Source organism: Crinia signifera, chromosome 2 (genome assembly GCF_055691185.1).
Source record: "Crinia signifera chromosome 2, ASM5569118v1, whole genome shotgun sequence".
NCBI classification, from domain to species: Eukaryota; Metazoa; Chordata; class Amphibia; order Anura; family Myobatrachidae; genus Crinia; species Crinia signifera.
The window spans coordinates 88,546,273-88,561,877 of NC_139218.1; the positions used below are offsets into that span (position 1 = coordinate 88,546,273).

General features: G+C 43.1%; 1 protein-coding gene across 1 annotated transcript in view; it reads left to right on the forward strand.

Moving 5' to 3' along the window:
• LOC146058780 (granulocyte-macrophage colony-stimulating factor receptor subunit alpha-like) overlaps positions 1–15,141 on the forward strand; it is a 34,401-nt gene extending 19,260 nt beyond the window's left edge. Inside the window, exons 5-9 of the mRNA XM_083171008.1 lie at positions 3,228–3,358; positions 8,780–8,918; positions 11,943–12,045; positions 14,044–14,125; positions 14,828–15,141. Of these exons, the coding sequence (XP_083027134.1) occupies positions 3,228–3,358; positions 8,780–8,918; positions 11,943–12,045; positions 14,044–14,125; positions 14,828–14,905 (533 nt within the window). The 3' untranslated portion in view covers positions 14,906–15,141. The remainder of the gene's footprint in view (positions 1–3,227; positions 3,359–8,779; positions 8,919–11,942; positions 12,046–14,043; positions 14,126–14,827) is intronic.
• The last annotated feature ends 464 nt before the right edge of the window (positions 15,142–15,605 follow it).

Below are 15,605 nucleotides of genomic sequence, written 5' to 3' on the forward strand. Positions count from 1 at the left end.
CCATAGTAAAGTGTTTCTATCAGTGTCCTTTCTGAAGAGTGTATAGTTAAGACCATTGGTAGTCTTATAAATAGTGACATCCAAGAAGTTCACTTGCTTGGCGTCCGCCATTGCAGTAAATCTGACAGGGCTGGTCAGATTATTGAGGTAGTCCACCATTTCATTAAAGGAGTTGAGGCCACCCCTCCAAACAACCACAACATCGTCTATGTAGCGCTTGAAATAAATCAGGTGATCACCAAACATTGGTAAGATGTGGCATTGCTCGTAATGATTCATGTACAAGTTAGCGTAGCATGGGGCCACATTGGACCCCATAGCGGTGCCCGCTAGCTGCATGTAGTGGTGCCCTTCATATAGAAAATGATTCTCGTTGAGGACAAGTTCCAGTAAAGAGACTAGAAATTCCGTTGGTGGTCCCTTTACAGTTCTTTTCTGTAGGGCCTCCTTGACCACTTGAATCCCTGTTGAATGAGGAATGATTGTGTACAAAGAGCACACATCCAGTGTGCCCAAGATATCATCCTCCCTTAAGACACCAATCTGGTCAAGATCTTTTAACAGATGGCTAGTGTCCTTCAAATATGTCGAGGTCATTTGTACCAATGGCTGTAATTGGTAATCCAAATATCTCGCCAGGGGCTGAAGCACTGAACCCCTGGCCGAGATAATTGGACGGCCCGGTGGGTCTGTTAAGGTCTTATGTATTTTTGGCAGTGTATATAGCACTGGACAGACTGGGAAATCAACGGTTAAAAATGCTTTCTCATCCTCATCTAGCCAACCGTTGTTGAAGGCAAGACCAAGTAAAGAATCAACTTTCTTTTTTATTCTCAACATAGGATTAGTGAAAACCTCACTATAAGTGTGGTGGTCAGCCAACTGGCGCATGATTTCACTATTGTATGAGGTAAAGTCTTGTAGAACCACCGCTCCGCCTTTGTCGGCGTTGCGGATTACCAACTCATTGTTATTTTTCAAATTTCTCAGCGCCTGCCTTTCAGCTGGTGTTAAATTATCATGCTGTCTTTTGTAGTGTGTGTGTGTGTGTGTGTGTGTGTGTGTGTGTGTGTGTGGGGGGGCACCAATATTTATCTTGCCTCTGGGCAACTGGGACAAACTTATGCCACTGAGCGTTGCTCATATTTGTTATGGAAATTCAAATAAAAAAATGTGTAAAAAAAAAAAAAAGGATTACTGAATATTTCCTATATAAGGTAATCATTATGGGGGAAATTTGCTAAGATGTGTATTCTACTTCACATGTGGGGTGAAATGTAATAGGATGAGAAATTCAGAAAGTGAGAGATTTGGTAAGAAATCTCCAGGGTTTTTTAAAGCGGCAATCATTTACACTGCAATATCAAACTGGTTTTGCTGTGTAAATGATTGCTGCCAGAGCCGGCCCTAGCCTAACTGATGCCCTAGGCAAGATTTTGGCTGGTGCCCGCTAGCACCGCCACTAGTTCCACCTCTGACCCTGCTCCCCTTTCCCAGCACCATCAATCCTCATCATAGCAGTCATCATTTTGGTGCTCCTACCCACAATATTTTAAATAGAAACAGTGCACACATTCGGTGCGCAGCCCAAACAGGGGTGTGTTCTTGCTGGGAAGGGGCATGGCCACACAATAGTACCCCCAATTCAAATTATGCCACACAGTAGTGCAACTTTATTCACATTATATCATGCGATGGTGTCCCTTATTCACGTTACATCACACAGTAGTACCACTTTACCTTATATACATTACTCGTCACATTATTCACATTATACCCTTAGGGGAGGAGGCCCGAGGCCCCCACTGGGCCCTTCCATCAGACTTTGGCCTGGGTAATTTGTACCCCCTACCCCTTTCTCTCGGCACCCCTGATAATACCACACAGTAATGCCCCTTACAAATGACACACATTATTAATGTCCATATAAAAATAATGCCCCTTACACATATGCTGCACATTATTAATGCCCTTATACACATGACACACATAATGCCTGTTACAAATGTCGCACATTATTAACGCATTTATACATGACACACATAATGCCCCTTACACATATGCCGAACACTATTGCATAACCAACCCACCCGCAGACAGCACTCGCACAGCCGCTAACACTGTGACCTCTGCTTGGATACAGATGTTTCCTCATACATCTTGCCTCAATAGGCCATGCAGCTCCTGGCCAGTTCTGCTAACGTTGGGTGCCTTTTTTGCTGAAAATTTGTCTTATTTGCATTATTATGACCAGCACACACAAGGAGCTTCCAATGATTAAAATAATATGTGGCATGCCTATATTCTGTGAGCGACTGTGGCTGTACCTGCATACAGAATGCTATGTTACAGTGATTTCCATGAATACACTATTTCATATGCAGATACAGCCTCACTCACACACAGAATATAGGCATGCTGCATATCATTTTAATCAGCAGAAGCTGCTGCTGCCCCCAGGCATTCCAAATGCCCTAGGCAATTGCCTAGTTGGCCTATGCCTAAGGCCGGCTCTGATTGCTGCTTTATAAAAACTGGAGCTTTCCTACCAAATCTCTCACTTTCTGATTCTCTCACCCTATTACATTTCACCCGTGATGTTGCTATGGGCAACCAATCAGATCCTGTCTACTATCTTCTAGAGGGTGTTAAATGAATAAGAAGTAGATTCTAATTGATTGCCTAAAGCAACATCACATGTGAAGTAGAATACACATCTTACTAAATTTATACATATATATATAATTTATACATCTATAGGTCTTTACAATAAAAAATGTTTTCTTGCCACTTTCCACACCTCATTTGACAAATTCACTTGGCATTCAAAGGGTTAAGCAGTGCTGGACTGGGTCACGTAGAGCTAACAAGGAGAATGCAGTGGTAGGCGCTCATGTTTAGGGGCGTGGCCAGTCTCCACAGGTTTGGCTAACATAATCGGTGCATGCTCTGGGCCCCTTGATAAATATGTGCGTTTTTAAACTTTATTTGTAAGACACAAATTGTCAAACAGGACCAAATGAGAATTTGGAACAAAATAGATAAGAATATTATCAGATGGAACAATGTTAGTGAAGTCACTGTATCTACAGTATTTATATGCAAATGTCAAATATTAAATGATAAAGGGCTGTTAAACAATATCTCAATGTGTTCATTTCCTAAACTCTGAAACATATTAGTGGTTATTACTATTAATAATAATAGTATTTTAATTATCTTCACAGAAATATTCAATCCACCAACAAGCATCAAAATACTATGTTCTTTAGAAGATACTGAAATTTATTGGAATAGACCACATACACAATACAATGCTAATGATGCATGCTTTCAATACCAGATTGAAATGAACCAGGTATTAACTGAACAGGAAAATGTGTCCATGACTATTTACTGTAAATATGCACCATCATTTGCAATTGTCTAAACCATCACATTTTAGCCTTGTATTAATCTCCTACTCCTCATAATCTATTTATGTGTATGATTAAAGTTCACATATTAATTTAATGTGCATGTAATTAACAGCAAATATACAGTATATAAATACAGAACAGATATATGATAGTTTTAGCAAACCTCCCAGCCAGTGGCGGCTTACGGTAGGAGGGGGGCTTGCTATGAGGACAGGCACGGCACTGGTGCATGCGCAGTACCGACCTCGGTACTGCACATGTGGCCAGCTTCTATGGGCTGCTTCAGCAATAGCCCATAGAAGGCAAATCATAGTTCCGACACCTGTACAACACAGATAACAGGCACCGGGTCCAAGGCATGCGCAGTACCAATGTAGGTACTGCACATGCGCAGACCCCAGCTATTATGGGCTGCCTCACAGTGGTAGGAAGACTGCCCAATGGGACTGCCTTAATGACTGGTCAGACTTCCAATAGAAAGTCATTGCAGGCCACAGTGAAGCCAGTGCAGTCTCACAGACTGCCACTACAGTATTTTACATGGGGGGGGCTGCAGCCCTGGAAACCATAGGTAAAAAATGCCACTACTCCCAACAATGTGTAGGACCAAGTCAAGACTCCTGGAAAGGGGGAGTGAACTCTGTAAAAACGGATGAGTCACCCCTCCCGATTCCGGCATTGTGGTTGCATGCCAAGTTCTTTGTGAGCTGCTGGCCATGCCTTTATACCCTTTGTCTCATCTGAACATATCCTGTTCTCCCATGAAAAGGCACTGTTTCCCCCCACGGTGCAGGATACGGGGACAGTCGGGAAGTACAGTTTTAGACAATTTTAGATGATTATGTTTTAAGGATTTCGTGTTATAACAACAATAAGGAGATACTGTATACCTACTGTCAGTTTACTTAAAAATTCTAAAAATAAATAACCTAAAATTGTATTTTTACCAGCATTATTATTAGTGCGCTGCCAGTTTCCACATGTGTTTCTATGTGATAAATGTAAAAATAGAGCATTACAAATAATAGTTTCAAGCATTATGCTCTTTTATATGCATTTAACATCCATTAAATAACTTTATTGTGTATATGTAAGTGAGTCATGTTTTAGGGTTTTTGCAATGAGTGCTGTTAAACTTATCTACATTACCACTCAGATTTTTGATGTTCATACATAGATATCGTTTACGCCATTTCACTTTCTACTTCCATATCTGATTTTTCATCTCCAATCGTTTCCTAATTCTAGTTGAATTAGTTACCAGTGGTAAAGCCATTGCATTATGCTGGGGGCATTTAAATAAATGTTAATAATAATAATAATAATAATAAAAAAAAATATCTCGGCTCTGCTTCATTCATACTTGCCTACCTGACCCGCTCCATGAGGGAGACAATGCTCTGTTCCTGGACTTCCCTGGTAATGTATGATTGCCAGCACCTGTGGGGAGCTAGGTAGAGGTGTTTCACCACAGGTGATTTTCTCCCACATGGAGAGGGTCAGGTAGGAAAGTATGGCTTCACTGGTATGAGAGCCAGCTGCTGGGTACTGGATGAGTTAAGCTTGGGAGCAGGGGCATAGGGAGGGTGGTTCCAGTGGAGCGTCTGCTGTCTAGAGGGTTCTCCCTGTTTCTCCCTCTGCCCCCAGTGATTAATTCTTAGCAGCTGCAGCAGCAGCATGCCTGGAGTCTGTGCTGTCTGCATATAACTGACAGCTGGCTGTATGCTGCACAGGTCTGATGGTGCCGTGTCCAGGGCTCTGTGAGGTCATTCTGTGTGTGGGGGCGGGGCTTAGCGGGTCATGAGGGGAAGGGCTTTACGCGGTTTTACGGATAGAAATGGAAATCACATGCGATTTCTGTCGTTTTTTGGTTACAGAAATGTGCAAATTTTTGTAACCAAAATGTGTGATCTATTACACATGTGCGATTTGTTTACACATGGTAATGTATAGTTTTTGGTCAAAATAATAATAAAAAAACAGTGTGGGGTCCCACCCCACTCCTGAGCCAAACCAGCCCGATCCTGGTTCCAAAAAATCTGAACGACAAAAAGTGTAGTGGTCCCCTGTATTTCTGAAACCTGACAGTGGTTCCAGCCCCTGGTTTCAAAATCCAGCAGGCAAAAATCCAGCTTTTTGGGGGGCACAACTTGAAGTTGTGCCCACCCCCCCCCCAAAAAAAAAAGAGACTACTGTTTCTCACTTTCTAGAACCTGACCAATTTTTACTCTCAGGGAAGCACCTCCACCATCCATTAACAACAATTGAGCATCCCATTTTAAAAATTGTGGAATTCATATATTTACACAGACAAATTCCTATTTATTAGTGCATTTGACTAGTGCACGGTATCCTCCCACTTCCCCATTCCTCCACTTTCCAAACATCCAGCCCCCCCCCCCCCCCCATTATAGAGGGATCCCCCGTCCAGGACTAAATTTCAGTGCTGTCCCCGACTTCCCAGGGCGGTGGACGCCAGGCTGATGTGTGTAAAAAAAAAAAAAAATCACATAGCCTTTACAAGAGAACTTCAAGACCCAGCAGGGGCCATTACTGTGCCTGCTGGGTCTCGTCCATCACCTGTAAAAAGAATGTGGAAATAAAAAGACAAGACACCCAGAACTGTACAACTTTAATCTCACCCCTTTTACACTTTAATTACTTTCATACATACTTACCTTCTCCAGCGTTGTCCTCTCTCTGCCACTGCTCACTCGCAACAGACAGCCGTATGGACGGCCCGCATTGTAGCTGAGACGGAGACCCTGTGACTAAGAGTATGTGTGAACCCTAGTAGGTTAGTCTTGCCCTAGGAAAACCCTCCACTCAAGGGGTTAAGGGTCCACTTAAGCGAGTCTGTTAATTGTGTTGTATTCAGTGCAGTCGAGAGGGAGAGGGAGCGAACTTAGATTGTCCCTTAAGATGATAAGGTAGTGTGCAAAGTTTGAAGACGATTAGTTAAAGTGTTCAATAGTTATCATGGAACATCCATACACACACAAACATCATTCAATTATATTTATGTAGAGTAGATACTGTGTAATAAATATCTTGTGTGTATCTTATTATAATTTATGAGGTGGACAATGTGTGAGAGGTTGGGAGGCAGGAAAACTGTCAGGAGCGGGGGGCAGCGGTGTAGCTAGGGGTCATGGTGCCTGGAGCAAGGGCATATTTCGCGCCCCCCCCCCCCCCCCCCCCCCGGTAATGAATTGGGTGCGTGGCTAATGGAATCTGCTGCGCTATATAAGAACCTGTAGCGGAATCTGCTGCGGTATATAAGACACTGTAACTGAATCTGCTGCGCTATATAAGACGCTGTAACGGAATCTGCTGCGCTATATAAGACGCTGTAACGGAATCTGCTGCGCTATATAACAACCTGTAACGGAATCTGCTGCGCTATATAAGACGCTGTAACGGAATCTGCTGCGCTATATAAGAACCTGTAACGGAATCTGCTGCGCTATATAACAACCTGTAACGGAATCTGCTGCGCTATATAACAACCTGTAACGGAATCTGCTGCGCTATATAAGACACTGTAACCGAATCTGCTGCGCTATATATCAACCTGTAACGGAATCTGCGGCGCTATATAAGACACTGTAACCGAATCTGCTGCGCTATATAACAACCTGTAACGGAATCTGCTGCGCTATATAAGACACTGTAACCGAATCTGCTGCGCTATATAACAACCTGTAACGGAATCTTCTGCGCTATATAAGACACTGTAACCGAATCTGCTGCGCTATATATCAACCTGTAACGGAATCTGCGGCGCTATATAAGACACTGTAACGGAATCTGCTGCGCTATATAAGACGCTGTAACGGAAGCTGCTGCGCTATATAAGACCCTGTAACGGAATCTGCGGCGCTATATAAGACACTGTAACGGAAGCTGCGGCGCTATATAAGACGCTGTAACGGAATCTGCTGCACTATATAAGACGCTGTAACGGAATCTGCTGTGCTATATAAGACACTGTAACGGAAGCTGCTGCGCTATATAAGACACTGTAACGGAATCTGCTGCGGTATATAACACACTGTAACTGAATCTGCTGCGCTATATAAGACACTGTAACGGAATCTGCTGCGCTATATAAGACACTGTAACGGAATCTGCTGCGCTATATAAGACGCTGTAACGGAACCTGCTGCGCTATATAAGACACTGTAACGGAAGCTGCTGCGCTATATAAGACGTTGTAACGGAATCTGCTGCGGTATATAACACACTGTAACTGAATCTGCTGCGCTATATAAGACACTGTAACGGAATCTGCTGCGCTATATAAGACACTGTAACGGAATCTGCTGCGCTATATAAGACGCTGTAACGGAACCTGCTGCACTATATAAGACACTGTAACGGAAGCTGCTGCGCTATATAAGACGTTGTAACGGAATCTGCTGCGCTATATAACATGCTGACAGCTGTAAATAAAGATAAATACATAAAGACAGATATATACAGCATAAATAAAGATATATACAGCACAGCAGGCCAGGGCAGCAGCAGGAGCCAGAGATTCAATGTCGACATGGGTCAACGTCGACATGGGTTTAGGTCGATAGGTCATTAGGTCGACATGGTCTAGGTCGACAGTCAAAAGGTTGACATGACGTTTTTCACCGTTTTTTTATCCGAATGTTGACACAGTCGACATGGACACTGGTTAAAGTGCACGGCGTCCCTCGCATGGCACGCTATGCTCGTCATGCTTCAGGCACACTATTTTATTCTCCCACCTCGCCCTAGTGTATGGTAGGACATAAAATCTCGCCAGTCGGCACATGTCGTGTCAACATGGACACCAAAACGTAGCGATGCGCTCGCCATGCTTCCAACACGGTGCCTCGCTACACTCGGCACACTATTTTATTCTCCCACCATGGATGGTAAGGCATGAAATACCGCTTGTCAGCACATGTCGGTTTAAAAAAAACAGTAAAAAAAACCATGTTGACCTAAAGCCATGTCGACCTAGAACCATGTCGACCTAGAACCATGCCGACCTTGACCGATGTCGACCTAGAACCATGTCGACCTATCCCCATGTCAACCTAATGGTGTCGACCTAATGCTTGTTGACTATAATGCTGTAGACCAAGTGACCATGTCCCCTGTCATCATCCAAGATCTATTGTAGGCTATAGAATCCACAAAACAGGGAGTCAAGAATGTTGAAATCTGAGTAAAAATGCTTCTGCAAATTCTCTCCTGTCACTGATTCTATTCTATAGAGGGTTTGAAAACTGTGGGCAATTTTTATTAAAACCTTTAGTATATCATTGTTTTATCAGACATATTTCATATATTAAAGTATATTCAGTATTTCTGTTTCGCAGGTGCCCTATAATGCTAAAAGAAATAACTATACAATAGTAAGCATTGAAAAGAAACGTTCAGTCAGAATCAGAGCAAGAGGAAAATTTTTTTGTGCAATGAACACAAATTGGGGCCAATGGAGTGATATTAAAGTCTGTGGTAAGATTACAATGTGTCCATAATGCTGTATATAGATGTTCACAGTTCTACAAGATAAAGAGAAACAGCTCCTTTCTTGGGGCCCAATTCAGACCTGTTTACTAGGTCTTGTTCACTCGCCGCCTAGCGAACAGGCCGCCCGCTGGCCACATTCTCCCCTACCCGTGCAAACGCCTCATTGAGTGGGATACTCGCCAAAGGCTCTTGCACATGCGCAAATACAGTCCTGTTCAGACCCCCTTCCATTGGAATGGGGCCAAATTCGGCCACTTACGATCAGGCTTGAAATATTCCCCGTTATCGATGGTCTGCACATGCACATATATGCACATGTACAGACACCCTGTGTGAACCCCTTTCCGTGACTATCACACTCATCATGGCGTTCGCACAGGCAAGGGGAGGCATCAGGGGAATGCCCAGCGTTTTATGGGCATCCCCAGGAAAAATGTTGGGCATTACCCTGGAAACACAGGCATGGCATTGTCTGCTCGGGTGGGCGGCTGACATCACATGACATCAGCTTTCGCTCCGTCTTTAGTGATCAGCGGCGGAAATAAGAATCAGTTCAGACCGACTTTTATTTCTGTAGGGAGAAAATCAATGTGTGAAAGTAAACAAGGAGAATTAAAATGGGCAACAAGCTTCAGATTGTGACCCATATCTACTTCTTGCTTTATTGATATACTTTTATGTTATTTCTTGTATGCTTGTTTGAAATGCTTGCTGTTATTAATACAGATAGACATATCTATCATTGATTAAATGTACTTAACTAGTCAAAATGCAGACATGCATTATGCCGACATGCATTATACTGACATGGTTAAAATGTGACACAGTAAAATGGTGACATTTTAAATGTCCACATGTAAAAAAAAATTGTGTCTCTATCAACATAGGTCGACATGGACACCATATAAGTGTACCTCGTTCTCTGCTTCGGGCACGGTACTTTGCTGTGCTCGGCACACTATTATAATCTAAGGGGGGTATTCAATCCAGGTCACAATTGTCGGACGTCCCAACAGTCATTACCCCGGCCCATTCTCGTCCCGCTTGACTGATATTCAGCAGGCAGGATTCAATGTACTGCCTGCTGAGCGCTGAAAACTGGGTGTGTTCATGAGAAATGGCCGTAGATCATTGAGCTCGACAATCCACGTCCGTTAACGGCAAAGCGGGCCCGACTGCTTTTAAAGTTTAGCCTCGCAAAGCACCAGCGAAGCGCGCGTCGGCTTCCACTGGGTGCTAGTTGACTTGTTGACTATCTGTGTGTGTGATCCTTAGAAATTAATGTTGCAAATATGATGTACATAGACTCATTATATATATAACAATTCAGCAACCCCATACTTATCCAGCTATTATGCAGACCAATAGTAGATGTTTGATATGACAAGTGCAGCTAACAGGATGGACTGAAATGCAATATAGTCCGTGGGGCAACATCAATCTATCAATGTATACTGCATGTGTTCCTAAATAGACCTCTATACAAAGCGGCTAAACAAATTATATTTATATGATTGTGTAGTAAGAGCAATAGGCACCAAAGTAGACAGCTGAGAGACAAGTGTTCAAATAGCTAACAGCGATCTACAGTATGACAGGATATGTACAGCTGATATATCAATATAGTCCGTGGGGCAATAGGAGTTTGTCAATGTGTATATTGTCAGGGACTGATCTATATATAAATGTGGTTATTCCGTAGAAGGCACGGTGAATGTTTACACTATAGTCTAAATGCTAACACTAAATAAACGAACAACCAATAGATAATTTATATTAGTGGACATTAGCTACCCCGCAGTCAGCATCGGTCCAGATGCACTGCCGGGAACACATAAGCAAATAAATGCTAGATGGTGGGTGTTAAAACAGCTAATAGCAGTCCCTGATACAATTGGTGCAGCCAATAGGATGGACTGAAAGTTAGGAATATAGTCCGTGGAGTAAAAATATTTTCTCAATATTTACATAACCCTGAACAGACACTTATAAATAATTTGCCTCAGTCGATAATAACTGCCTTACAGGCAGCATTGCTCTAAATACACAAACAAATAGCTGACACATGAAGTGAGAACAATTACTGAGGGTTTTTTTTTCCACATAACAATGTGTGCAGTCAATAGGATGGACTAAAATTTGTGAATAAAGTCCACAGACAATATCAGTCTCTCAATAATTGTATGATTCTTAATCAGTGATCAGTTAAAAAACAAATCGATCTACACTAAATACTGAAACAGAATCACAAATTATCCATAAACAATTAATCTTAGTAGATAACAGCTCCCTCACAGGTAGCATCGGTCCAGAGTGTCAGGGGTGATATTGTTTTAGAGATATAGAGAGAAATATAATATAAATCCATGCAAATGCCCTTGCAGATTTGCGTGTAAACAACTGCTTATCAACACCACTAATTAAATCATTATACACTAGCCGGGTCTGTTTTTTGTTTTTTTTTGCTGTTGCCATAGATCAATATTTTTATGATAAATTAATAAAAGTTACATTTTAATAATTAATGTTGAAAGTGCGCCACAAGCAGACTTCCTTTTTCTTTTCTCCTATCTTTTAAAGCGAGGTCCCTTCTGCCGAGATTCCTCTTCAATGCTGTCAGGAAAGACAGCATTGAATAGGTACCCTCTGCTATTTCCCCCGTCGGAGATAGCGGCAGGGGATTAACTCTATCCGCCACTTGAATCATGAAGCAAGAGCAAGTCAGTCTCGAAGAAAAAGATCATGAAAAATCATGTTGACTTATTGACATGTTGACATTTCACATGTTGGCATTCTGACCGTGTTGGCATTTGGACCATGTCAGCATAATGATTTTCATCATTCTGAACGTGTTTGCCAATGGATTTCGGTATATTGTCCATCAGTGTTTTGACTGTCGTAAATTGACTGCATCCAGTTTGTAATTAATTTAACAAATATCTTGTTCTGTTTTTCAAATATTTTAGAAGTTGCACAGTTCTGTGATACCATTTCCTCTTATTCTTTTAGATATAAATGATGGTAAAACTTTGGATCCTGCTTTAATCTCTGCAATTTTGGTTCCTGGTCTAATACTAGTTCTCTTAATCATAACAACCTTACAATATAAGAGGTAATTCACAGTGATCAAATGTAAAATTCTAATGAGAATAAGTATCCTCTTTGTGCAGTATTAAACTGTGAATACAGTCCACCATGTCCGCCGCCACCACGCCCAGTCACCCTATTCAACGCGTATGGGGCTCACTGTCCCTGACCGCGAAAATAACAAAATCTGGCGCACACATTCAGCAGGGGGCGGCTCTGGCAGGAAGGGGAAGTGGCCATCGCAAAGGACGGGGTCCAGCAGCATCCAGTCTCTATCGCCGGTGCTCGCCAATGAAAGGCATCTGGCGAGCGCCGGCCAAAGATCGAGCCGGCTCCATCTGTACATATAGCTAAATGGACGAAAAATGCTCAGTGTGTATGCACTGAACGTTTTTCAGCCCAGCGATTTTCCCCATAATCATTATCCATACACGCTGGGCAAAAACGCCCAGTGTGCATGGACCTTTACTGGAACAGACTGAAGAATAACGGGCTTGTAATAAAGAAGAAAGCGCCAGGCTGTAATGCAGACTGTAGCAGAAGAGATTTATACGGCCTACACACATGCCGATATTAAGCGTCTTTATCGCTGGCCGAGATTGATGGACAGTGTCCATCAATCTCGGCATCGGCAGTGTTCTCCCACCGGAGAACACTGGCGCTGTATGCTCGCTTAGCACACAGAGCTGACAGCTCGCTCTGTGTGTGGGCTGTCAGCTCTGTGTGCTAGGCGATAGCTGCGCAGCACAGCCCGACCTAGCATAGCTAGGTAGCCCTGCACACATCGGCATGTGTGTAGGGCCCATAAGATACTCACCAAGCTTCATGGACTGGACTGAAGAAATGCAGACTGAGAATGAAGCAGGAAAGAGCACACAATAATGCAGACTGAAGCAGGAACAGAACCAAAATATTAACCAAACTCACTGGACCGGCTTAAGAAATGCAGACTTGGATTGAAGCAAGAAACCATACACTGTAAACGCAGGAATGACAAAGGAAATCACCAGACTTAGTGGATACACAGGAGCTCGGCAGCACCTGACAGACAGGTGATAAGCATTGTACTGGTGCCTTTCTGCAGTCAATGGAACCACCTGGTTCTCTCTGATTGGCTGGAGGACAACTGGTATCAATAGGTAGCATCTGCAAACACTTTGCAATGGTAACTGAATCTTATAAAAGAACACTGCACCGGTCCGCTGCTGATGACACACCAAACCAAATAGAGGATGACGGGGAACCCAGCCACATGGTCCAGACGGGTAAGCACCATGGCCAGGCCGTGACAGTCCCTAAACATTCCAAATGCCCTAAGCAATTGCCTAGGTTGTCTATGCCTAGGGTGGCTCTGAACTTGGCTCTGAACTTACTTTAAACAATTTAACACAAAACTCAAACGTTTTAGTCTCCCCTCCAGAATATAAGGAAGAGGCCTATGAGCCTGTGAGCAATATTTTCATCTATTCCTCTAGCACTATGTGCAATTTTCTAGATAATACACCCAACTAGCAACAGTCATTCTGGTGGCTGCTGTCTCAACTTAGCCAAAGGTGATATTTGAAGAGTATAACTGAGCATAGCCTGGTAACAACAGCACAGCTAAACACAAGTTCTTGTTAGGCGATTACACTTGTAATTGCGATTACATTAACTGGTCGTAATTTTATGTATATAATAATTGGTTAACATCTGTCCCATCTTGCGCAGTGGGAGCTTCAATGGGCACCACATTCTTGCACGTGTACTACCCCCCCCCCCCTCCCCCTTCCCTTACCCAACTGCTTTGGCTTGTACCACATATCATTATGCTTAGTCTCTGCTACGGATGGCGGAGAACCTTAATTGTGCTATGCATCATACACCATTTGGTGCAAAAAGGAAATGTACAGTGTATGAAGACACTTTGTAGTGCAGTAAAAATCATTATTTAATAACAGTAATCTATTTAAAGTTTTTAAAAAGTTTGTCTTTTGATTTTAAAATGTTTTTTCTTTACTAAATGATTTTGTTTTTCCTCCAGGATTTCAAATGTATGTTTTCCTCCTATTCCTAAACCAAAGAATTTTTTTGATTGTACACAAGATGTCAAAACAAATATAGAGGTATGTACAGGGCCACATAAAAATAGGCCCATTGACATGAAAGCATGATGATCACCAGCTGGCCATACGTCATAAAATATTTTATAATGATATTCCACACACCAAACCAACTTGGTTTTATAAAACTAACATTTTTTTTTTACTACATAAAAAGTTTATATCATATGTTAAGAGAGAGAAAAATGTTGCTAGTAGCTTTCTGACATGGCAAAAAAATGACAGGGTTAACTCTGAGATATTATATACTCCAAATAGTAAAATTGTATTTGCACTCTAGCTGGTTTAAAAAGAGGTCGTACTGGGGGCTATATATTTATTCAGCAGGTAAGAATTTTGTATTCACTTTAATCGGGGTTGCCGACTTTCACAGTCTCCTCTCCGGGAGAAGCCCGGAGAGGAGACTGTCAGCATTACTTCTGGGGGCGGGGCCTGATGAAGACATCATCAGTCCCTGCCCCCAGTGATGCAAATACCGCAATATGCGGGTCTCCGGCGAGGGGGCGGGGCTAAATATGCACAATTAGCAAAGAAAGGGGGTCTGGAGGAATCCGGGAGGGTGGCCCACCTTTCCGGGGGGGCCGGGAGGGGGGCCCGATTTTCGGAATCCTCCCGGCCATTCCGGGACGGTTGGCAACCCTGACTTTAATGGATTTGCAAAATGAAATGACAAGCACAATGTAATTGTTTTTTTCCTTTTTACAGGAAAATATATATGTTGTTGCAGTTCTACAAACATTTGAAATAGAAGATTACATTACTATACTGGAAAATACAGACTGAACCAGAGCTGGAGCTACCATTGGTGCAGTAGGTGCATTGCACTGAGGCCCCTGAGGACTAAGGGGCCCAATGCTGCCACCCACTGCTGTGTGACAGTGGAGGAGATGGGCCCAAATTATATAGTTGAACCTGGGTCTACCACTCACATGTTCCACCACTGGACTGAACAAAGGGCAGGACACATCTACTGTAATTGTATGGCTCACAATCATATTAAAGTGCTTGTTTTAAACTGTGTAACACATTTGATATTAATAAAAGTGTAAGCTCTGGATAGCTCAGCGTGACTGTATTTAGGGCCTGATTCTAGTTGACTCAGCCAAAACCCCTCACAACCATGCGGAAGTCAGAGTCCGGACAGGGGGGCGAGCACAGAGAAGCCCCTTGGGGGATCGGTGGCTCACTGCACTCACCCAGGGGAGCCGAGAGAGGGGGGGAGCAGGTACTAATTACCCGGGCCCAGGCTTGCTGGAGGGGCCCTGCAGGGGCCCTGGTCTGACCCCTCCCTTCCCCCTCTGTCCCTCCCGGGTAGCAACAGTAGCACACACTTCTACAGCATGTGCTGTTCTGACAGCAGGCTCAGCATGAGTGTCTCACTGACGGCGTGAAAGGTCATGCTGAGCCTGCTGTCAGCACAGCACATGCTGTAGGTGTGTGCTGCCTTTGAGATTACAGTTTTTAGAGTTTTCTTTCACCCTCC